This window comes from Phasianus colchicus, chromosome 1 (genome assembly GCF_987193195.1).
Source record: "Phasianus colchicus chromosome 1, bPhaCol1.hap1.1, whole genome shotgun sequence".
Taxonomy (NCBI): domain Eukaryota; kingdom Metazoa; phylum Chordata; class Aves; order Galliformes; family Phasianidae; genus Phasianus; species Phasianus colchicus.
The window spans coordinates 193,673,136-193,698,681 of record NC_143436.1 but is presented as its reverse complement, the minus strand read 5'-3'; the positions used below and the strand labels follow the sequence as shown (position 1 = coordinate 193,698,681).

At 40.6% G+C, this 25,546-nt stretch overlaps 1 protein-coding gene across 3 annotated transcripts in view; it reads right to left on the bottom strand.

Moving 5' to 3' along the window:
- Nucleotides 1-25,546, bottom strand: part of TENM4 (teneurin transmembrane protein 4) — a 750,922-nt gene that overhangs the window by 157,469 nt on the left and 567,907 nt on the right. For all 3 annotated transcript variants that reach the window (XM_090134119.1, XM_090134120.1, XM_031595483.2), the window contains 2 exons: nucleotides 21,946-22,160; nucleotides 15,970-16,180 (listed from right to left, as the gene is read on the bottom strand). In XM_090134119.1, the coding sequence (XP_089990245.1) occupies nucleotides 15,970-16,180; nucleotides 21,946-22,160 (426 nt within the window). The remainder of the gene's footprint in view (nucleotides 1-15,969; nucleotides 16,181-21,945; nucleotides 22,161-25,546) is intronic.

Below are 25,546 nucleotides of genomic sequence, written 5' to 3'. Positions count from 1 at the left end.
ATTTCCAGTAAGCTCTAATTTTGTGTACACCCACTTTGCCCTGGAATAACCTGACTGATAGGGACAAAATGAACTGAAGAGGAAAAGAAATTCTCCCCATCCCGTGGCTGGAGCACTTTCTTAGCAGCTAAGAATACTAACTTGCCTGGTGTGACTCAGGGCAATTAAGGTCTTTGTACACTCCAAGAAGTTCTTCACTTCTCAGAATAATCTCAAAAAAACGATGAAGATGCATGCAGTATATTCTTGTACCAAAGCTGATACAGCACCTTGAAATGTATTGCCAAAAAGGAAGTGTTAAATGAATGTGCCTTTTTCTCACTGACTGCAGAACAAATGAGAGCAAACACGGATTATGAGCAATAAGTCTGTAAAATACTGAGCATGCTTCTATTTATATTCTCAGATATGATCACAAGTTGGAGTTTCTTTTCACTTTGAACACTGCAGGCATTAGTAAATCATGGTCACTAAAGATCTGATAAAAACCTCTGTCTTCAAGACTGAATTTAGTCTTAAATGGAGAGCTGCCTTGCTTTTCTGGCCCTTCTGATATGTACACACACATAAACGTATGCACATACACTGTTCCAATACCTCACTTTCAAATTAAACGGGATGTTATGGGTGATTTAGCAATAAGTCTAGTGAACTGAGTTGGGGGAACCCTAGAAAGCATAAAGAGGCACATGGACAAAGGTATTTTGTGCAGATGCAAGGACTTAGCTAAGATATTATTTAATGGGGCATAGATGATAGATGAGATAAAACTTAAATTCCAGGGAGCCCCTAAGTTAGAGGCACAAAGCTACTATCTGGAAGAATGTCTTTTAAGTACAAGCACAGTCAACATAGCTACCAATGAATACCAGCGAAAAACTACCAATCAATAATTAAGCCCAGTAATGGCCAACCTCTAGTTTCCATTCTACGTCTTATTCTGTAAGCTGTTACAAATAATTATATTGATATTTTCCAATCCATACAAAACTCCATGTGGCATTTTATGAATGGCACCCTGGGAATTGCTTTAGAGAATCATGACAATGATTTGTTTTGTTTTTAAGAGTTAAAGTTCACTGTGAGACCATGACAATCCTTTCTTAGAAGGAGATATATGTTCCCTGTTTTCAGTCTGACTCCCACAGCTTTCTCTTGGCTTCCAAATCTCTGAAATAATCTGATTGTCACCAGCTGGGAAGGGCAAAGATTATAAATTGGAAGGTCAGACACGCATGGTGCTTTCACATGATTGTGCTATAACGTCCAAATAGACGTTTGAAAATGCAGCTTCCTTGCCATCTTCCAACAACAAACAGCAGGAGGAGCAAACCTCCTGGAAGCAAACAACTCACGCTGGGGATAAATGAGCAAAACTCAAGGCGGTGTGGCTTCAGATGGAGACTGCAGAAGCTTGCGTATGGAAGTAATTGTCCTGCCAGCTTCTAAATCTAATTAGCAACTGAAAAAACAAGTCATATCCTGAATAAATATTGTAAACATGCAGATCTCTGCTGAGAGAAGGAGTGAGTAACATAATGAGACATGCTACTTGCAGACTCACACTGTCTCATTCTGGAGAACAGCCTTGTCTGAGGTACACAGGTATTCCTTACCCCTGTCCAGCCTACCTCACTTCAGAGAAGTAAGATGTACAAAAGTGTTGCCAGGTTAATAGAAATGATAGATGGAAGGGGTGACAGCAGGCAGGGAGGGCATTGTCCTCCTCTGCTCTGCCCTTGTGAGGCCCGTTTGGAGTAATACATCCTGGCTGGGGCTCCAAGCACAAGAAGGATGTGGTGCTGTTGGTGCGTATCCAGAAGAGGCCTCAAAGATGCTCAGAGAGCTGGAGCACCTCTCATATGGAGAAAGGTTGAGGGAACTGGGCTTGTTTACCTTGGAGAAGAGGAGGTTCCAGGGAGACCTCACTGCGGCACTACAGTACCAGAAGGGAGCTTATGAACAGGAGGGGGAGCGATTTTTTACATGGTCTGATAGTGACAGGACAAGGGGAATGGGTTTAAACCAGAAGAGGGGAAATTTAGGTTAGATGTTAGGTAGAAATTTTTAACTCAGAGGATGGTGAGGCCCTGGCACTGCTGCCCAGAGAGCTGTGGGTGCCCCAGCCCTGGAGGTATCCAAGGCCAATCTGGATGGGGCCCTGGGCAGCCTGAGCTGGTGGGGGGCGACCAGCCCATGGCAGAGATTGGAACTGGATCGGCTTTAAGGTCCCTTTCAACCTAAGCCATTCTACGAGTCTGTGATTCAATGATTTGGTAAGTGTGAAACAGATTTCTCCAAGCAAAAAACCCTTCTGAAGTGCTCTATAAGGAGCTTTAATTATCAAAGAGGAAACCAGATCATCGTCTGGAGCAAAACAGATTGCATCACACTGTCTTACAGCTACTGGCGACTCTTTGGGATATTTGCTGCTTTCTCTTGGGATATTTCTTTGGGATGAGTAGTCTCACAGCTGGTAGATCTTAAGGTAAACTTGGCTGAAATATTTACCTCATTGCTTGCTACCCCAGTACAGTCACCACTTACCCTCTGAGAAGCTATAAACCCGCATGATGCTGCCCATACCCACAATTAGATTTCACATTATACTATCTGTCACTGAATGATACCAGTGAACTCAGTGGGAAATTGCTAATTGTTACCATTCCCATGTTTCAGGCTGGTAATCGCAGACAAATATACCATGTGCTTGATATCACAAACTCATGGCAGTGACAGAGCTCCCAGGATAATGGTCTGGCTTACCATTACCTACATGAATTAATGGGATCCATGTGAAATACAATAAACATATTAAGAAGACAGACAAATGATTGGCCTCTTGATGGACTTCTCTTTTAGATACTTACCATGCTTGCCAGTCAGTGGCATAGGCACTTTAACAGATACCTGCCTTATTTATTTACTATGCAAGACCCAACTTAATAGCTTGTTTCTGTATCTTTGGGCCAGAGGCCAAGGCAGATGTTTGCCTGACACCAAATCCTATTAGAGGTTGCAGTAACACAATTGTGTGTTAAAGCTAAATATTTTATAGCCTACATTTGCCACCAAGCATCATCATTCCCTAGGCATTTAGAGGCAACTATCTATTGGAAAGAAAAAATAGTTATCTGGCTGGCAATTGAAGACTGTAGCTTTCCTAGGAGTTAATAAGCACCAGGACAGCTTTCTAAGAACTGATTAAATGCCATTCAGTGTGGTTGTATGAATTTGAACACAACAGCTTCCTTTGATAGCCTGAAGAAGCTGATCTGGGACTTGCACCATTTGGTGGCAAGAACATGGAGGAATAGCACTACAGTAGAGAAATTGTACTTCAGTGAATCAGTGTTACTAGCAGTCTCTGGAACAGAGGTCCAAAGAATAAGAAACTTGTTTTGTTGATGAGAATGCAAAATATGAAAAGTGAGATGTAAACAAAAGAGAAAGATTTTGTTGTCGTTGTTTTTAATTTATTTATGCATTATTCAGGCTTTTGGCCTCTTCTCTGAGTAGTCTACTCTACCTCTGCATGAGAAATTGCCTCCAAATCTTTTGGTGACAAAATAAATGAAGCTGCAGGGCCTGAAGGAAGTTGCCACATCTACAAAATAAAAGCCTTTCCTTATAACCTTCAACCCTTACGCAGATGCATTAATTTAAAAGAAGTAAGTAAATAAGAATAATTAAAAAAACTACTTCTGGATAAATATTTAGAGAATTGCTGACTGTATCAAACAAATATATATAGAAGGAAATAATTCCTGACTGTCCATTGCCCTTTTCTTTGTCTTGTCATGTTCCCCCAGCTAAGGAAGATGCGTTGCAATGCAGGTGGAGCAGGGCAGCAGGTAATTAGACCCCTCGGCTCCTATCTAACCTTGAAATCCCCTGTGTGAGCCTCAGCAGTGCAAAGGGCCCACGATGAGAGCACAGCATCCCTCTCACACTGCAATGAATTACATCTCATGGGAGGGAGAAGAACTCTGCATCACTTCACCTTACTCTGTGCTGCTGCACCCGCTCAGCTTTAGCAAGACACGCTATTTTTCTTAGACCCAATGCTTCTCCAGGATAAAATTGTCACCTGCAAGCTCATTGCAATAATGTCTCTCCTTCACAAAAATGCCCCCTGTCACTGCCCTGACTGTATTAGCAGTAATTTGAATAGGGAGTCAGGCAGTATAACATTAAAGACAAAGAAGATTCTGAAGCTCTGTGAACACAAGCTAGCATTTAATTTACTTCCCAGTTGCAGAGCTTGGAGCCTTGTTTATTTTTCAAAGAAATGATGCTACTCGATTGGATTTCACTGCAGGGTAGGTAGGATTCTAAGCCCAGAGAACTGTCACCTGCTCTTGTAATCGTGATAACAATGCCAAGAGAGACATGGAGGTGAGAGGCGATAAAACACGCTTCAGATATCTGAAACATCAGCCTTGACATTTTGAGCCAAATAAAAAAAAAAAAAGAAGAAGAATAAAAAAATAAGGCTCTCAAAACAAAGGAAATGTGAAAATGCTGGGTCCAGTGTGCTCTTGATGCACCTCTTCCTTTCTGAGCAGAAATGTGCAAGGACTGATTCCTTCTTATGGCGCATCCTCACCTGCTGAGATTTTGATTTTTTTGCTTCATTTGTGTTTTATAGGGCTTTTATATTTCTAGCTCAAGTAATCCACACCTGGCAGCCAGGGATGTGATAGTCTTGACAGCATCATGGAAACTCACTCATTATTTTTGAGTGCTCTTTCACAGTTTCCTCTTCTGTAGGGCGCCCAGTGCAATGCTGATACTGCTAATGTCACTTGATGTTGTGCCAGGTTTTGACTACTTTTTTCTTTTCCTGAAGGCTGGGAGGTCTGTTTTAATTAAAGATCCATGCAGATAACCCTGTTTTGCTCTCATATCCCAACTCTAACCTTCACATGGAGGTATCAGGATGCTAAATCAGGAGAAAGGCAACAAACAGGCAGTCCTTTTACACAGCTCCTAAAGTCAATCCAGTCTCTGGAAAGTCAGAGTGAAGTACAATAATCACAGTATCCAATAGCACGTTATTTTCCCTCTATCACTTGAAAAAAAAAAAAAAAAAGCCACTTCCAACAGCAGATACCATACATCTCCATCAGAGCACAGTGTAAACCACATCAGCAGTGCCTCTGGAGTCTGGGTTGTTTTAAAAGGTGATGGTGAAGCACTAAAAGTCTGGCATTCAGCATCACTTTGAGTCGTTTACTGAAACCATCAAGATCTGCTGACTCTGCCAAATTTGACAGTACATCATGTGAGTACAATTTCCCTTGAGATGTCTGTACTTCTGTTTCTATGGCCTGGCTTGAGACATCCATCCAGGTACTCCAATGGCCTCGCCACAATAACATCAGTCCTTCTCACACTATTTCAAGCACATTCAACTCCAAACCCAGCTGCAAGTACTACAATAACAGACTTGCGTGGACTATTTTTGAACTTCTGTTCTGCAGAAAGTGGGACCAAGTGGGAATAGTGTGGGGAGTAAATAATGAGCAGAACAAGCCTGCTCGCTTCAGAAGCCTGTACCACATTTGGTCTGAATTTGGTTTCCCCTTGGAGAGAGAACTTTATCTCACTGGTTCATTCCATTCTCTTACTGCTTCCTTTTTAAGAAATCTTTCCAGTACAGAATGCCTTACAATTTAAAGCTATCAGATGGTTGAAAGCATAAGGTGTAATGGGATTTCAAAAGCACTTGGGCATCGCTCTATGTATACTACCACTTAAGTTAATGGTAAAATCTCCTTTGACTTCACCGGGATCAGAATAAAGGCACCTTTTAAAAAAGCCTGCTAATGTATTTCTGCAGTTCGTAGTGATATAGAGAGATCACTGTTTTCTTTCCTGAGAATGTGAGCAATGCTAAAAGCATGAAAGGAGCAATGAAATAAAGTTCTTACAGAATTGCCTATTGACTATCTTAAAAAACCCTTTCTCTTTAAGTCATCTGAAATGTGTCACAGGTTAGAAGTTAGTTGGGGAAAAATGTCAATGGATGATTTTAAAGAAACTAGCCGTTGGACTCAAGCTGTCATCTTCCTCCTTCTAAGATGCACCTTAAAAGAATGGTAACTTCAGTGCCTACTACATACGACAAGGCTGTAGAGATCTAGAAACAACCTTGTGAAAGTTCCTTTTCTTCCTTGCTTTTCTTCTTTGCAGCTGGAATATTTTTAAACCTGAATTTCGCTCCAGTAAGTGAAACTCTCATATCCCCAATTTGCCCAAGGGAATGCAAGGAATTTTTATTTTTTTTTTTGTTCCTTCCTACTCTCATAAATTGTTACAAATGAATACAGGAAACAACAATTATTCAGCCTTCAGGGTTCAACTTCTGGAGCTGCACTAGCAAGCTGGAAGTTACTTTGCATTCAGTACATTAGAATTACTGCTATTGAGGCTTGGGGCAAGGCTAAAGCTGGCCTTGAGTTTAATTTTAAATGATGTTGTGTTGGTGTACTGTAGGGAAAAGACTGCAAACCAGTCTTGCATACACACAAAAAGGACCTCAAACATGGAAACATTTGGTTGGAACAGATGCCCCAAAACCCTGGCAATATTAATATTTTGAGTGTACTGAAGACTAAGCTTCATTTCGTACGAAGTCTTTAGCAAATGCATCCATCCTGAAAAACGGGGATGCACTAGGTTGAATGGCTGAGATGCAAGATTCAGGCATGCTGCAGACAGGTGCTATAGGCACGCCTTCAAGTGTGATGCCCAGTGCTACAGAAGGGGTTGAGTGTCTCCTAGGCCTTTTGTCACATCAATTCCATAACGAAGAATCATAGAATCATTAAGGTTGGGAAAGACCACAAAGCTCATCTAGTCCAACCATCAACCCACCTCCACCATGCCCAGTGACTGCACATCTCCTCAGTTCCTGAACACCTTCAAGGACACTGACTCCACCACCTCCCTGGGCAGCCTGTGCCACTGCATTACCATTCTTTCTGAGAAGAATTTTTTCCTAACATCCAACCTGAACCTCCTCTGACACAATTTAAAGTCGTTACCTCATCGTCCTATCACTGCTACTTGGGATAGAGGCCAATCCCCGCTTCATCACAACCTCCTTTCAGAAAGTTGTAGAGAGTGATAAGGTCTCCTCTGAGCCTCTTCTCCTGACTAAATAATCCCAGTTCCTTCAGCCATTCCCTATGAGACCTGTGCTCCAGACCCCTCACAGCTCCATTGCACTTACTGTTGTTGAAGCTCATCCCATTGTCCTCAGCCCAGCAATCCAGCCTGTGAAGGTCCCTCTGTAGGGCCTTGCTAGCCTCAGACAGGTAAACAGTTCCTCCCAGCTTATTAACTGCATATTAACTGAGGGTACACTCAATCACTATATTCAGATCATCAATAAAGATAATAAGCAGGGTCAGTCCCAGTACTGACCACACAGAGATGCCCTTGATTTCCTGTGGCCATCACAAGCTCAGATATCTGCCAGAGAAAAAGCAGAGTGCACAGCTCTGCTCCTGCCTGTAGCTGACTTGCTGCACAAACCTGGTCGAGGCATACTCCCTCACAGAGCCCCCAGCAATCCTCTGAGCCAGAAATCAGTTTAACCTAATTTATTTAACTCTCTTTCCGAGACTGTTGTAGCACTTAGATAAAGAAAGCAGCCACACATCTAATACACAGAACAGCTGTTATCATTTTAAAAGTCAACATATGCCAGGAGTTACTGCACAGACCATGTCCGCGTACCCCCTGGCCTCTGTGTGGAAAGGGAGATTGGTGACTCCTGAGGTGCCGAGCTTGTTGGCTGCTGTTCTCTCATGTGGTCAATTAAACGTGCGCACGTAAATACAGTTAAATACAGCCTTTGGAAAACGAAGTCTTAAAATAGGCTGTTGGAGCACAGAAGGGGTTCTCGCTTTGTTTGCCAAAAGTGGACGTGTAACTCCCACAACTTATTACTGTGCTTTAGCAGGGGAGCATTCATGGAAAGAAAAGTCTGCACAGAGCTGCCCCAGCAGCTCAGGAATATAAGGCAGGGATAAAACAAGCTCTGCTTGCGTTAGCCTGCAGTCTGGGATGCATGGAAAGAGCTATATACAAAAGTGTAAAAACAAAAACCATATGCACCGCTTTACACATTTCTCCAGAAACCCTCTGGTACCAGTGTATGGCGTGTCATTAAGGCAGAATTCTGCTGTTCTGAAAAAGTGAACCAAAAAAAGGGACAGAAATAACAGAAAGAAAGGAAAAGGCTTTAACTTCACTATTAAATAAACCATTCCCTGACCCTAAAACTGAAGTAATTACCCCAATCAATAAACCTTTTGTACAAGCTCTGTTGGATCAAGAGAACTTGCTGCTGCAAACAGCACCCTGCAAACAGCAAGTGCAAGGCTACCACCGCCCATCTAAATACACGTGTAGGAAAAGCTTTTCAAAATGACCAATCTATTTCTGCTTTTTTTTTTTTTTTTTTTTTTTTTTCCTATTAAATTGAAGCACAATCAAAGCCAGATAAAACCAGATCACTGGAGACATCCAGGCACTTAACTTCTACTGAAGTGAATGCTTACTGGCACCCAAACAATTTTTACAAACATGGCTCCATGTCTGCTGTACAACAATATAAATCATAGAATTATCAAATCACCAAGGTTGGAAAAGACCTCCAAGATCATCCAGTCCATCTATGTGTCTGTTTGTCTCTCCTTTTTTCCCATCCAAAATTATCACTTGTAGTCATTTAGCCCAATTGAAAGAGGAACATACCTATGCAAACTAAGCCAGAACAAAACAACAAGCAAAAGCTGCAGTGTAATGTTAAATGAATGATTCCATCCCTGCTTTAATTTTAACTGCTTCACGCACTAAAGATTTATGCTGCTGGCTTTTTCTTGCAGGGTATCAATGAAGAAATATGCTGTATTAGGAAAGAGCAGTGGTGGAAGATTTCACAGCCAAGTATCTGACCTTTACAGGCTTCTTATTATTTAATTATCTTTGAGATGTGTCCCTAATTTCTCTTTTATTAGAGATGCCTAAAGTCTTGAACAGAAGAATCCTGAAATAATAATTTGGCCTGCCATTAAGGCTTGGGAAGCAGGATAATTATGTAAGAATTGTTTTAGACACTTGCAGAGAGGAAAAGGTCACCACAAATAACATCTAGATTTGAAATGAATAGTCTGACTCCAGGTTTCTTGGAATAGCTGTGACTCTTCTGCAGGGCAATAAAACCCAGCACTGGGACACATTCCTGCTCTGGGCTCCCTTCAGTGGGAAATGAGACTGTTATCAATTTTTTGGGATAGAAAAGACTTAAGGCACACTAATAAAGTTATCAGCTGCTGAAATTTTAAGGGCTGTGTCACTATCAACTAAAACCATCACCACTGTTTTACTGAGAATAGCAAACAAAAACCTCTGACCATGGGGATTATAAACTAATGTGAAAGGCTTCCCCACCTCACAGCTCTCCTGCCATTTCCAGATCCATGCTCAGGCTAAAAGGTATTTTTTATTAAGCTCTATAAAGATTAGTTTTACACATACGCCTGGATGAAAAAGTAACGTCTCCAATCACATTACTTCACTTGTTTGGAGAGGGGAACTCCTACAAAGCTCAGAGTTCACTCACTTCCATCTCCCAAGGCAATGCCCTATCTACCAGGCTGGTCTGAGTTTGACTCTGATGGAGTTGGCAGCCTGCTGTCTTCTTGCCATTCTTCTGCATGGGCCAACTCCCCTCTCACCAAAGACCTTGTCCTGTGGCCAAATGGAAGACTGGCCATAGAATCATAGAATCACTGAAGTTGGAAAAGACTACTAAGATCATTTAGTCCAATGATCAACCCATCACCACCATGCCCACTAACTGTGTCCATCAGTGCCAGATCTCCACAGTTCTTGATCAGCTCCAGGGATGGTGACTCCACAACTTCCCTGAGCAAATGGTTTGAGTCTATCTATGGATAAACCATGGAATCATAGAATTGTAGAATACCCCAAATTGGAAAGGATCCACAAGGATCATCAAATCCAACCTCCGTCCAAATGTAAACTTTCAATCAAACAGGGCTACCATTCATGAGACTGAACTCACAAAGAAAAAAAATAAGGAGAGTCACAGCCTAGCAGGGATTCATAAATGCCCTTATTGCCTCCTACCTGAACTGAGCCCATGCTTTCTATGCTGAGACCTACAAACTTTACCAAGTTCAGAGAAGCTTAGCAAAAGTTTTTAAACGAGGGCTAAGAAAGAAAGGGACAAACTCTTGAGCTGGGTCTGTTGTGACAGAACAAAGGGAAATGGCTTCAAACTAAAAGTGGGGAGATTTAGAGTGGATGTAAGGAAAAAGTTTTCTACAATAAGAGTGATGAGGCACTGGAACAGGATGCACAGAGGTGGATACCCTCTTCCTGGAGACATTTAAAGTCAGGTGGGACAGGGCTTCAGCACCTAATCAAGCTGTAGGTGTCTCTGTTCATTGCAGGGGAGTCAGACTAGATGGCTTTAAAGGTCCCTTCCAACTCAAATGACTCTATGATTCTATTAAAAGCTAACTGAAGCCGAAGAGCAGGAAAGAAAGCATCAAACAAGGATGCTGGCAACAACAGTCATCAAAAAAGGCATTGACCATCTCATGGAGCATCTGTCAAGCAAGGGCTTGTAATGGGACACAGAGAGCTGAAGGCAAAAAGCTATTTGCAGAGCATGCAAAGCTCTGCTGTTATGTTGCAGGAGAGAGATCAATAACATCAAAAATGAAGTTGTGATTTTCCTCCCTGCCAAGGCTCTCATATGTCACTATTTTTTTTTTTTTTTTTTTTTTTTTCAGTGCAAAGCAAGCAGAAGGAAAGAGTTTTAATTTGGGGAAGGCACAAACTATTAATTGACTGTAGAGGACTACCACAAGGCACTGTGTGCATGGGATGCAATGACCATATTCACAAAGTATGTGAGAACAACACCACTGGTAACCAAGCACCTCCACAGAGCAGCTGGAGCTCCATTAACAGGTAAAGAGTCCTGATTTGGCCAACTACTTGCTCAATTTTCAGCATGTGCCAACTCCTTTGATGGACACGGTCACAGGACATGTTCAGAAGAGGGTGTCTGGGACATGACATCCATTCTTCCTGAAGACCTAACTGTACATGAGGGGGTTAAGTAAAGTAACAAAGGAACTAGCTAAGGGAAAGCATACAACGCAGAGGATAGAGGATCACACCCCATGCCTGCACATTCTCCTCAGTATTTACATGAGATCAATTTAGATTTTCCCAGATGTTAGTGAAGCAAGTGTAAATAAAGTGAATGGCTTTGAGACTTCGGTGGATAATGCCTGGGAATCCACTGAACCGGGAGCTGACAGAATTTAAGTCAGCATACACATGGGCAGTGATTGTAAGGGAAACAAACCTGAATGGGGCACTTTCAGAGCTGTTCAGGTCCCCTCTCACACAACCCCATCCTCTCAGGAGAGGATCCAGTGCCAAGCTTGTCTGTGCCCTGTAATTCCTTCTCTCCTCCCTAAGCTCGGTCCTGCTGTGAACCCACAGGTATCCTTCATGTGTGTGAGCTGTATGAGGGCTGTGATATTTTAGGCTATTGCAGGAAGGGAGTTTGCCCTTTGATGCATATTGTAAAGCACTGTATGTGCTGGCAGCCCCTTATAAATAACACTGCCAACTTGCTTGTGCTTTGATGGAGGAAAGTACTTACAGCAGCTTTCTTACGGATAGTGGAGAGGGCGGGAGGAAGAACAGGGCTTATCCTAAACTTAAGCACTGTCTCCTGCAGAAGATAAAAGCAAGACAAAACCTTGCATCCTACCACGGGTGCTGTACATGTGTTCCTGCTGCTCGTTGGGTGACACGATGGCAAACAGACGCTCACTTCTCAGACAGCTGATGCTGGTTCTCCTTTTGATTTCTCTGTGGCTGCATGCAGACAAACCTGAGCTCAGCGGTAACAGCTGCTGGAAGACCTTTTCTCTCCAGCTCTATAGATGTTTGCAGCCTCTCAGACATTTCTTACCCCCCTGAGCAGATTTCGGCCAAATCTCTGTCTCAGATGTGCTGATTCCAGCTGATTCCTCAGCCCACTATTTTGCTCCACTTGCACCAGATAGCTGGGAATAAATCACCACTATCAGGGAGTGAATCCACAAAGTGCTTTGCAGATAACTTTTTGTATTAGGAATTTCAGAAAGTGCCTCCAATATCATTTACAAAAAGAGTTAATTTATTATTGAGAGATTTGGACTGTCCATGATGATACTTGATGATCCTTGAGGTCCCTTCCAACCCAGGCCATTCTGTGATTCTGTGATTCTGTCCATTCCTTTATAAAGCCTTGCATTGTAATTTGGAGGAATGGGATATAAATATGTTATTAAAAGCTGAAAACTTTTCTAGAATAATCTTATTTCCCTCCACCTGAATTGCCTGTGCTGTGTAGAAGAACAAACTGTGACAGGCATTATATATTGCATTCTCCCCAGATTCACAAGCAATGGCATGTAACAGGCACACATTTTGACATCACATAACTCTATAGCAATGATGGTTCCGCATCCTTTTAGAAAACGGGCTCAACTGTCATCTTTTGCCCTTAAAATCAGAGCTAATGTTCCTGAGTGAATTTAGTTATAGCTATATCAGATTCCAAATCGGTATGATGGACAGCCTCACCATTTATGAAATTAAATGTGCTATCAAACTGGGAATACACATGCTTTTCTCCATTTTTCTCTGGTTTTCAGTAGGATAATGGAAGACCCAATCATTCCAGACCAGCACTGCACAGTAATTGATATCATCAAGCAGAGCCCGCAGTGATTTCACTGGCTCTGAAGGGTTCGGTCTGTTAGAACAGAGCAGATAAACTTGGAAAATCAGCATCCTTTCTATTCAACATCACATTGCTGAAGTGAAAGCTGCTGTCCTTGACTCAGGCGAGTCCTTGCTCGCAGTGCAGGAATGACTGTACAGTCTGGCTTTATGCACTTATCATTCTGATTCCCATTATCAATTCTGTGCTTTCTCCTATTATTCATGATTATTAATTAATGCTTAATGCATTTTCCCAGCAGTTCCATCACCCTCGCAGCATCTCTGGGGAAATGTCACTCCTCACGGCATGAAGCTGAAGCGTGAACTTAGGTTGGGTCACAATTAGAACATCAATCAGAGCCCACGATTTCCAGGCTGCTGGTCTTCTTCTCACATCACCAGGTCCTTCTTCTTCCTGCATCCCAGCCATACCTTTCAAACACACTCACGCTGCAAGCGCTAGAGCTGCACAATAATAATGGGAGATTTTTCTATGTGCTCCTGCCACAGAAATCAAACAAAATGGCCACTTGCCTCTGACAGCCAACACAGCTCTGCTCATGCCACACAGATTGAAGGGTTCCCATCAGGTGTGCCTTGATATATTTGTTTGGCACTCCCACTTTACACCCTGGTTCATAAACACGGTGTCAGGTTGTTGTATCCTCTTTACCTTGGCACCAGCAAAAATCGTATACTACTATACACCAGTATGGACAGACTTAAAACACAGCAGCTTTGTCTTGGCAGACCTCATGAATACACTGGAAACACTCTGAAGCTATACAATGCATTTTCACACAACACCTGCCCTGACTTTTTTTAAGCAAGCTGCTGAAATCTAGGTTAAGGAGAAAGGTACTAACCTGCTAAGGATATTAGGTTAATTACGATCACATAGGATAATAATTTAGGATAATTTAGGATAATAATTAGGATAATTTAGGTTAGATGTTAGAAAGAAATTCTTTGCTCAGAGGGCAGTGAGGCCTTGGCACTGCTGCAGTAGGTGCCCCATCCCTGGAGGTGTCCAAGGCCAGGATGGATGGAGCCCTGGGCATCCTGAGCTGGTGGGGACAGCCAGCCCATGGCAGGGATTGGAAGTGGATGGCTTTAAGGTCCCTTCCAAAGCAAGACATTCTGTGACTCTACAATTTTTATCATATTTCTATAAATGCTGAACAAATCTGGACAAATTCTACTCAAGAAGGCCCTTCTTCATCTAATTTTTTTACTTATTTCAAAATGAGTGGGTTTTCGTGTAAGCAGCTTTTCCTGTACACAACAGCTTTGTATTGCTGTACAGTTACCAAGCGATTCCCTTGTATGGGACAGGGCTCTCTTTTACTGTACAGCAAAAAAACCCAAACAACTCCCTTGTGCCAAAAGATAGAATGATTCAAGGGCAACAGGGAATCTATCATGGACTGTTCTGCTTATCACATGGTCACAAAGGTAAACAAAACAATATTGCCTTAAAGACAATCTGACATGCTTTTCACCCACACTGCTCCCCCACTGCTCAAAGACAGGTTAAGGATGTTTTGCCTTTTTTTCCCCTACGTTAGTGCAATGAGGCAGGGAGAGAAGTCTGGCTGGAAGCTCATTTTGCATCGCTTTGAAAACAAACATGTAGTGGCTGTGCTTTAAAAATGTTTTCTTCTGTGAAAGCCTTACTGATTTCCTGAGCTGGGGAATTTCAAAGTAGAGAAATTCTTACAGCAGGAAAAAAAAGCCATGCTCAGAAGGATATCTGGACTCTGCTCCAGGCAGAGGTGGAGAATATAGGGCTCAGTTCCCAGCATGATGCAGCAAAGTAAATCTGCTAAGGGGAAGTGATGTGTCTCCATCCCTGGAGGTGTTCAAGAACTGTGGAGATGTGGCACTAAGGGACACAGTCAGTGGGCATGGTGGGGATTGGTTGGGGTCGGACTTGGGAATCTTAGAGGTCTTTGCCAATCTTAATGATTCCATAATTATAAGTGAAAGTAAATCTGTACTCTACAGAGCACTCTTCAGTTTCATAAACTAATGTGTTACTGTTTCTGGTGTTGCTTAACTGTGAACAGTATAAAACTTGTGAAGTTCCAGCTTTTAAATTTAACACAGCAGTGCTTCCACTTTTGCATTAGGTAAACTTTAAAGTGAATATTGGGATCTTAATGATGGCTTTAATAAGACCTAAACTTTTAATTAACCTGCCAAGACAAATTACAGCCCGTAGCTCTTAGGCAACTATTGCAGACAGCTGAGACTCAACACCAATACTTCTTTGGGGAGAGGGATTAATGACAGCTTTGGACTGAGTCTGCTTTTTTTAGCAAAGAAAAAAAAATCCATTAAACAATCACTGTGGCTGGAAGAAAGCTGAGCGCGAGTTTTATGGAGCAATCTTTAAATTACAACCAAACGAATTTGGGGATATGAAAAGGTTCAGCGAGCGAGTCAGATTTAAAATTAAATACTACTGAGTCAGAAACAGGTTCTGCTGCTTATGGAGTGAAGTAAGAACACGTGGTGTGCACAAGCACACAAGCAGCCTGCAGGCAGCATCCTTCCTGCAATGGACAACAGCTCATCAGGGGACTTATTGCCAGAGCAGCCCAGAAAACTGTTAATCTGTACTTCTTAAGAAATCTGAGATTCTTTCTGTTAGCAAGGAGAAATAGAAATTCCTGGTGTTGTGCAGTGCTCTTTACTGGTTTTAACCTCAGTGCTCTGCCTGAGCTCCTACTGCAGTGCTTAAAGGCAGGGCTGTCAGCAAAACTGCTGCACGGTGCCACTCTGTGCTCTTCAATCATCCCTCTACCTCTGCTCCAGGAAGAATAAATTAAAAAAAAAAAAAAAGCTAAATAAAAAAATAAGATCAAAGGAAAAGTGAAGCAGGAAATTTCAAGCTTGTAATCCAACTCTGGCACCGGGTGGAATCTCGTTCCGGATATAGTTATTAAAAAGGCATACAAAATACTTACATGCTATTTAGGGCCTAACAGCACTCAGCCAGTTGCTAAATACATCCTCTACAAACATTCAGTCCAAAACCACACAAAGCTACCATGCAATTTGAGTATGTGCATTAACACCTGGCCTGAAGGCAGACGGTTTGGGAGTAAAACAGGAAACGCTTACCAATGGCAGTGGTAAGGAAAGAAACCACCTCCGACTCCTTGCCATCATTGTAGAAGGCCAAATGCCATATGCCTGAATCCAAGTACTGGATAAACCCTGTCTCGTGGCTGGACAAGGGCACAAAGGTTCTGTGTTGCCGCTGAGGTCCTTCCAAGCCTCTTGCCTCCTGGCTCAGAAGGCGTCTTCCATCGAGGAGCTCGACAAAGTCAAACTGAAATACAAGAAAGAGAGATGTCTGTGTGCACTGCAGGCTTCCTCAAGCTGTTTCAGGAAAAAGACAGATATATTTTCCATTAAATATTAAAAATGTACATATTCAGACATATCATAAGCAGTTTTTTCTCTGTTAGTGTCTATTCAAGCCAGTAATGTTTCTAGATTACCTGCAAGTAAGTCTTTTGGAAACAGAAACATAGAATCACAGAATCATAGAATCACCAAGGCTGGAAAAGACTTCCAAGATCACCCAGTCCAACTGTCCCTCTACAAGTATTTGCCCACTAAACCATGTCCCTAGTATGTAATACATAAAGAGTGAGGATAGGAATGCAATTTCCAGTAATTAGGCACAACAAGAAACAACCTTTATTTAGAATGAGATTTGGGGCACAATGACCCTACTGACATGGAGGGTTGGAGATTCATGATTAGGGGCTGGAAATTCATGATCCTTGAGGTCCCTTCCAACCCTGGCCATTCTGTGACACGCTCCTTCTGTAGAGACATAGGGAGGGAAAGAACAGTAATGCACTGGCACAGGATGCCCAGGGAAGTGGTGAAGTCACCGCCCCTGGAGGTGTTCAAGAATCATGCAGATTGGCACTGAGGGATGTGGTCAGTAGACATGGTGGGATGGGAGGGGCTGGACTTGATGATCTTAGAGGTCTTTTCCAACCTTAATGATTCTATGATTCTTTTCTGCGATTCTAAAACTGAGGTCTGGGGGATGTAGCCAAACTGCACAGTACGTATGATGAGAAACTACTCAGAAGCTTATCTGTTATAAGGGCATTTAGGATGAGGGAAATGTAGGATGAGGGGAAATGGCTTTAAACTGAAAGAGGGTAGATTTAGACTAGATATGAGGAAGACATTCTTTATTGTGAGGGTGGTGAGACACTGGTACAGGCTGCCCAGAGAGGTTGTGGATGCCCCACTGTGCAGGCATTCAAGGCCAGGTTGGATGGGGCTGTGAGCAACGTGGTCTACAGGGAGGTGTCCCTGCCTCTAGCAGGGGGGCTGGAACTAGATGACCTTCAATGTCCCTTCCAACCGTAATCATCCTATGATTCTATGATTTTCTTTGTGTCTTGGTTAATAAGACAGAAATAAATTGCCTAGCCTAAATGGATAGTTTGCCAGAGCTGCTTTTGGTTATCAAGAAAAATATGAGTGTAAGTCAAAGAAAGATTTTGTAAGTAAATTGTGACATACATTTTGCAGAAGTATTTTTCTTAGTAAGCGATGCTTTTTTCCTTAAATCAATATCCAAGGTGGTTAAAAGATCATAAAAGATGAAAAACAGATGAAGTAATGTAAAAAATAGTCCCATTTGCTGGATAGCTTTCAGAAATTTTCCTTAAAAGAACTTTTTTTTTTCCCCAAGGTAACTTCAGGTGAACAATCACTTCCATTTCGCTATTAGGATTATAACTACCTTTTGTTCCCCATTTAAGTAACACTGCACTGACTTTCTGCAATAATTGTATTTTGTCTGATGATATATTAATGGGACAAGTCGGGTACAATCCTAGCAGACATCACAGTTATTAAGTGAGCATTATCTAATCTGAGTCTTCTCTTGTGGTAGATGAACAGAGCATTTTGTGAGCAGAACTCAGCAGTCAGGGCACAGCCTCGCTTTTCTGTTCCTCAGCTCTCCTTGCCTTCACCTCTCTCAATTGCTCAATCAGATAAACTTGTAGTTTTTGGCAGGTGCAAGGAAAACAAAAACACCACCTGTTTTTGGACCAGTAAATATTGCTGTACTAAATGTCTGCATGCTTTGGCTGAACCCATCAACAACATTTAAGCTCCTTATCCCTGTTGACTTTAAACATGTGGCGTATTATTAGGTTGTCTGATATGGTCTTCAAAGTCTTGAAGACTTGTTGAGGTCTTCTCTCTTCTGCAGTTATCACTAAGTTATTTCCATCACTTTCTTGAGGCAAAAGCTACATATGACCTATCTTGAAGATCAAAAGACAGAATTTGTCAAGAGGGTATTTCTCATTACTGCATTTTAATTACTTATTTCCTTGAAATAAACAAGACCTCACTTTAATTTATGTTTTCTTTATTTCAGCACATGGATCATTCCATGCTGCAGTATCTTTTGAGAAAGCAAGTGAAGGGCATTCATTTTGGCAGTCCATGAAGTAGGCTTTGTCAGAAACAAGAGCTGTTAGGAAATGGATCAGATTTCTAAAAGCACACTAAATGAACAGGTAACTGCAGATATAACAGGTAACGTTCATCTCAAAGCGTTGGTATCTCCATGGAAGTTGGAATTAGTTTTCTAGAACTAATTCAGCAGTCAAAGAAATTTGAGACGCTTCTAGAGTGCAGTTTGCCTCATCCTGAAGTTGAAAGCCAAGTAACATCCAGTATATTGTGCCCTAAGGCATTTATTTCTTGCTTGAGATGAAAACAAATTGCAGGCATCCAGCTGCAGTAAGTTGCTGTTGTTACAGCCCAACCTAGGTTATGCTTACCTGGGGCTCCCTGCTAAAAGTAAATTTAATTCTATACATATTCTTAGATGGTGCTTTGGATGTTGATGACTTTGCAAAGTTACTACATTACTGGCTGTAAATATTACAAATCACAAGTGGATTATGCTTTATTATGTTTTAATAAATTCAGAATTTTTTAATACACAACTGGAGTTATTGAAAGCAAGAAAATTGTAGATAAAGTGCCATTTTAATCAATTCAAATTGTATAAATAAAAAAATGTATCCTACAAAATATGATGGCCAATCCCTAAAATGTACTATTTAAAAATTGGCCTGGGTTGAAAAGAGTTTAAAAACCGATTTGATTTGGGAAAATTAAATTTAATAGACCACAAGAAAATTGTTTAACTTTTATTACCATTTGTTGAGAGAATTAGAAAAAATGCCTAAATTTTTGCCTTCTACAAGCTCTGTTTTTAACACTATAAAAATATGGAGCTTGCATTTTCTTCCTACTTGTAAGTGTCCGTGGTTGCTGGCAACCACCATGAGAAGATGGATGGTCACAGACAGACAGTTTGCCAAAGAAAATCATGCAAACACAGAATCATTTGAGTTGGAAGGGACCTTTAAAGTCCATCTGGTCCAGCTCCCCTGCACTGAACAGGGGCACCCACAGCTCCATCAGTGCTCAGAGCCCATCCAGCCTGACCTTGGGTGTCCTCAGGGATGGGCACCACCACGTCTCTGTGCAATCTGTGCCAGTGCCTCACCATCCTTACTGTAAAACACTTTTTCCTTATATGCAGCCTAAAAATCTGGAAAAGTTTCGTGTTTTAGCATGAAAAAAAAAAAAAAAAAGACTTGAAATATTTTGCCAAATTCAGAAATATGTGCAAAGGCAACAACTCAAAGGCCCTAAAAAAGAATGGGTCATGTAGAGGTGCATATTATAGAAGATGGAAGACGGATTATTTAAACAGAAGAAATATCTACTTATCTAGTTTGGAAGAAAAGCTGAGATTGCCAGTTCAAATTTTACTACTGCCAACCCTTTATTACATTCTTCCAAAGAGGAGATTATCAGTGCTTTAAGCACACATATTGCTGAAGTCCTGTTTATGAAATTCCTGATAAAATTTGGAAACCTAAAACTGACTGGTTAGTTTTATGGGGTGCAGCAGATACTCTGGATTATGCAAAAGAAAAGATGAGATTTGTGTAATATGTATTAACTATGAAAGACCAGTATACAGTTTCAATACAGAAAACAAGTTAGCTGTTTAATAACTCCTAAGGCAAGTTATAGTGAGATTAAATGCTAAGATTTAAACTTCATATAAAAATGTACAGAAGGAGAACAACATTTTAATCACAGCAGATTTTTTTAAATAATAAATTTAGGAAAAAGGACCATTTCAAAACCAAGTTAAATATTAACTACTGATATATCAATATTGTTTTAATATCTGCAGTTTCCTTAAGTTATTTCTTCAGGGTCTGGGGACCTGTTTCTAATACTGTACCATGACTTGGAATAAAAAAGCCTATTTGGTAATTTTTGATGATGCTTTGGTCCAGATGCCAATTATTAGTAGTAGTAGTATTTGTATACTTGGCAGCACTTGATTTGTGCCTATTCAAAAACAGCATTACAAGGTCTTTGTAGAAATGCACTGCCTCCCCCAGCATGTAGTATGACCAACACGTGCTACATCCCACATTTTATGTCTCATTTTCAGCTGAGGATTCAACTGATACACAGCTGCACTGTTTCAAATGGGAAAGGTCCCAACACTGACAAATCATTCCCAAGATCTCAACCAAAATGAAATTAAAGAACAAAATGCGGAGATGGTGAAGTTGGTGTGGGCTTCTTAATCACTTCAAATACGGTTGGGTGGAGAGTCCTGCTAAATTTAGGCAGTTTTGCTTTAAGTTCAGTACTCTTTAGTTGAGATTTAGGTGTTACATTTCACAATTGCTATTTAAACAATTGAAACCATTCATGTAGCAAGTCCTGTTCGACAGTAGATATTAATAATCATTATAACCAAGGAAAATCAAAGCTAATATAGAGTTCCACTCTACAACTGCTATTGTTGTGACCATGACTTTTTAATTTAAATAATATTGAATATTTAACTTCTAAATGTCTGAACCTCTCCCTAAAGAGAGACTGATCAAAAATGGGCAATAACGGCACTGTTGTGTCACTGAATTTATGACCTGCTGATCCTATTGAAATATTTTAATTCTGCAGAAATGCAGGCAGAGGAAGCATGGATTTATGACACCTTTTTGACATGAATAAGTTGCAGGTGTGTTAATAAGTAGAAAATACCATGTTACACAGAATAGATGCAGTAAAAATCTTTGCTCAAAAAGAAAACAAAGGGTATTTCTATAAATCTTTAATAATGGTGTTGGTTGCTGGACTTTCAGTTTAGAATGGATGGCAATTACTAACAAAATTACTATAAAGCTAGTAATGTTTTGATAACCTGCTGATGCAAATGGGAATATGGTGTTTTGCACTGCCTGATAGTCACGTCCTAATGCATTCATCAATCTGGTTAAGAGCAGCTTAAAAACTGAGACGGAAACCAGAGAAACTAATTGACAAAATCTTTATTTAAGGGGATGGTTCTTCAGAGAATTTTCCAGAAAGTGATTTCTTGACACATTTTCTGTCCCAGCGTGTTAAGAAAAGCTACTAAAAAGACTAAAAATCCTACAGAATAGCATCTGTATCTCGATTCCTGCTTAAATACGCCCGTGGCATCCTGCAAAAACTCGGTTCTGTTTGGTTATACACCAGTTACCGTGCTCTGGCCAACCTCAGCATAATCTGACAGCCAGCATGCATAATGTGAAGAGCTGGCTCAAGGCATTTTAGCGTGGACAAGGAAAGGAGATCTTACTCCCATGAGAGTGAGAGACTGGGGTCATGCAGCTCTAATCATGAGAGGAGAGAGGCTGAAAGAGGGGCACGTGGCATAGAATACAGGGACAAAAGATGGTTCTTTCCCGTGGATGAGAGGGTAGCAGCTCATGCTGCTAGAACCAAGCAGCTGATACCCTCAGCTTTTTCCTGGTGTCAACTGCTCTGCACATCAGGCTAATGTATGTAAATACCTTGCAAATGTCACTTGATTATCTTTCTCTGGGTATTTGACCAGATTTTTATATCATGCAAGCATGCAGCAAATCCTTGAGAGAAACAGATGAAATAAAAACACCATAAAAACATAAATTCTAAGACAAGTGTTGCTTGATTGAAATGAGGTCCCATTACCTGTGTATGTGATGGTGGAAGGCCTTTTCTGCCATAGATGCCAACCAGAGCAGCCTTTCCTAAAGACACATTGAATTTCAGATGCACTGGGTGGTCGATGAACACCTGAGATCTCCAAAAGATACCAGGAGGGATCTTCTGTGTGGCTCGTCTGCCAACATCAATTTCTCCAGAGTCTATAAAACTGTCGTCTGGAAAGAAACTACTGGGCTTTCCTGCCAAAATACAGGAACAAAAATCTTGGATTAGCCTTAGATCCTAGAAGTAATCCAATCATACTGCTATCTCTGACATTGATCTTGAGAAACAGACTATTAGTGTCCTGAGTTCTTCGGAGTACTGTTTGTTGCCAATCCTTTTGATTATGAGAGGAGAACTGGCAGGGTTATTCTTGGCTTCAGTAACTGTTTTGTTTGAAAACATGAAAATGGGAAGAATAAACTGGAGAAAAATGGCCTGTGGTTCATATATTAACATCAGAGCTTATTCTAATTACATTACATAAAAATAAATCATTTTAGATTATAACATAAATCAATGTAAGTTCACTGATGGAGAAGTCATCATTACATTAGCAGAGAGAAGTGAAGAAATAGTGAAGTAGACACATGTCACAGAATAGAATGGCTATGTGGAGAAGAGCAACATGAATGATGTCTAAATGGGGAAAAAATATTTCTTTATTAAATTCACGTTTGACAGTGGTAACAATATTTTAAATTTGTTAAACAGTCCAAAAAAAAATGGACTGAGAAAAGAGATGAAGGAAATCATGCCCTGCACTTGAGTAATATTGACTATGAAACCGGAGAGGTTTTAGTTAGATTTCAATGCAATCTGCAAAGTGTGTTATGATTATCCAACTTCCTTAAGCAGCTGAGCAAATGGAGGCAGCTGCTTTTCAAAGCAGCCACCAAGTTAGAGAGCCTGGGATGGCAATCAGCATGTCTTGTAATGTGAGGGAGACAGCATGGAGCTCAGCATCCCTGGAAAACTGCTGAGAAACTCCAGATTAGACATCCATGCACTCACAGTTCTCATATTTGGTGGTTGCTCTGAAAATATTTCAACTCAAAGAAAGCCCAGGGAATGGGGGCAGTATGCAAAACAAAATCCCAGAGCACTGTCTGTTGGCTCTTTGGTATATCCAGTGACCATTCAGCTTCACAGAAAAAAGATGAAGGCAACTGCTTAGCTAAAAACATCTATATAAGGACACTTAAAGAAAGATTTTGGCTTTGGTAAGGAGAGCACTGTCAAGGACTAATCATTAATTTTATAAATCCAAATCAACTGGTTATCTCCTTGTGGTGCCCATTACAGCTCGCTACTCTGTGTTTCACAGATCAAGCAATTCCAACAAAACAAGAACCAAACTTTTCAGGATCATATATTATTTTGTAGAAAAATCATTTTGAGAGAATTTGGGGGAAACAAGAAATATGAAATAAAAATATCTTCTTCTGTTCATCATAAATTCAAGTGAAATAGTCTTAGAACTTATTGCTACGCTGAAAAGATAGAACAACCCCTAATTTTATTGTTTCAAATCATAATAGTTCCTTTGAACATCAAACTTCTCTGTATACCATCCCACTATAAGCTCAATGGGAGAGATAGAGGCAAACTGCTAGCTGTCTCTAAAATCCATATCTAAATTATCTGCATATTGACAGTTAACAAAAGAAGCATCTGCAGACATTTCTTTGTAGAAAGAAGATATTTTGTTTTTTCCTATTAAAGTTTTTATCAGAACTTTTGGTTCCTTGGTTATTGCACTAAAGGTAGCAACTGCTTAAGTTGTTGGAGTGGGAACTGATGGCATTTTTCATTTCTGTGCTATCTCATGGATATAGTTTTCTGCACGACAGCATACTCTAGAAAGCAAAGGGTGCATATTCTTTCATAGAAAAAAAGCTACTGGTTATTTTATTAAATTCTCATTTATCATTGATCATCACATTCAAATAAAAACAAGGTGGAATCTGTTGATTCTCTACCCTTTTCTAATCAAAGTGCATATTAACAGAGACAATCAGAAGCAGCTTAGGTAAATGGCCATTCTTACAGACTCATTTGTGCTGGTAGTGCACAACTGCACAATGAATATCAACCAGCTTGATTCTGAACGGGATTACTTTATGAACTGGATTGCAAATATTTATTTGCTATACTAAAAAGTACTTCTACCCCAGTTAGGATTCAAGCAAATGGTTCCCATGTCTTCATGCAAAGTTTCTTGTTTCAGTTCTATTAAAAAGCAGCTAAAAACATCACATGTTGGTTTTCAAAATGGTAGATATTTTTTCTGATTACTACTGACATGCTTTATAGATTCATAGAAATTCAGGTGAAAATCTCCAGTATTTGATGTGTGCTCTGATTGTTCATTAATATAGATGGCACACCAGAGTGAATCCGGGAAGGTGAGAATTTAATGCATTAGATGTTGATGTGCCAGAGAGAATCTGGAGAGAATTAGCACAGTGTTTATTCTGCCTGTACAGAAAGCAACACTTGCATCCTGTACAAGCAAGAAAACTGCTTCTGTGATTGAAAGATAAATTCACAGAAATAATTGTTTGCACACACAATTACAAAGCTTATGTCTCCTGTTGGAGGACAGCAGTATGTCTGAGGTGTGATGGGCACCAAGCTGCCATGTCTTGCTCCATGGGTTCAGATTTCCCCACAACTCTCTTCACAAGGCTTGAGTCAACCTCTGTCTTGCCAGCCTCAGCCTACAAAGGGATCAAGCCCTACGGATTGTATTCTTCATAAAGAAAGTACAATAAGAAAGCAATTTTAGCTTCTAATCAGAAATTAAGTTTTAATCAGAGTATTTGACTGCTTAAAATTAACTTCAGGTCTGAATTCTTAATTGGGCTGTCAATTACTTTGCTCTTTCCATGCATTACCTTGAACTTTGTAGTTGCCGTAGCAACTACTCCTAATTTATTTGGTTATCAAAATGAGCCATTTCATTTCGGCCCCTGCTGAATCCGCTGGTATTTTTGATAGCGAGGTACCCTGACTCATCAAAACACTTAAGAACACACTTTATACTCCTCTGACTTCAATCACAGTTAATTACACGCTTAAATGTAAGCATGTGATTAAGTGCTTTGCTAAACAGGGATGGGCTTAAACTCCCATAAATGCTGTGCTGGAGCACAGCCATGGATGAGAAATGGCAAGACACTGGTAATGATTCATTCACATCAGCTGTAAGACTGACTGTTCCAAGCTATTTCAGCGTGATCAAGAGAACTTTCAAATATATTTTAATCCATTTTGTAAATGAATTTAAATCACATACATTCTGAATTAGAATTGCAGCCATGCTGCACTGCTAGTCCAGAATTAGTTGCGTAGTAACTCGATGGGGAAAGAGCTGCTTTAAGGCTGGATGTGATTAGTCCTGCAAAAAAGATCTTGTCCTGGTGTGTTTATTCAGTTAGGAGAGGACTCCCTCCTCTAAGCCAATGCCTTCCTAAACATCTGTATGAAGCACTGACTCGAGGAGTCTTCCAATGACATTCATAGAGGATTTTCCAGATTTCTCTTTTAGCAGAGGTTTTTTGGCAACACTCAAAAATTT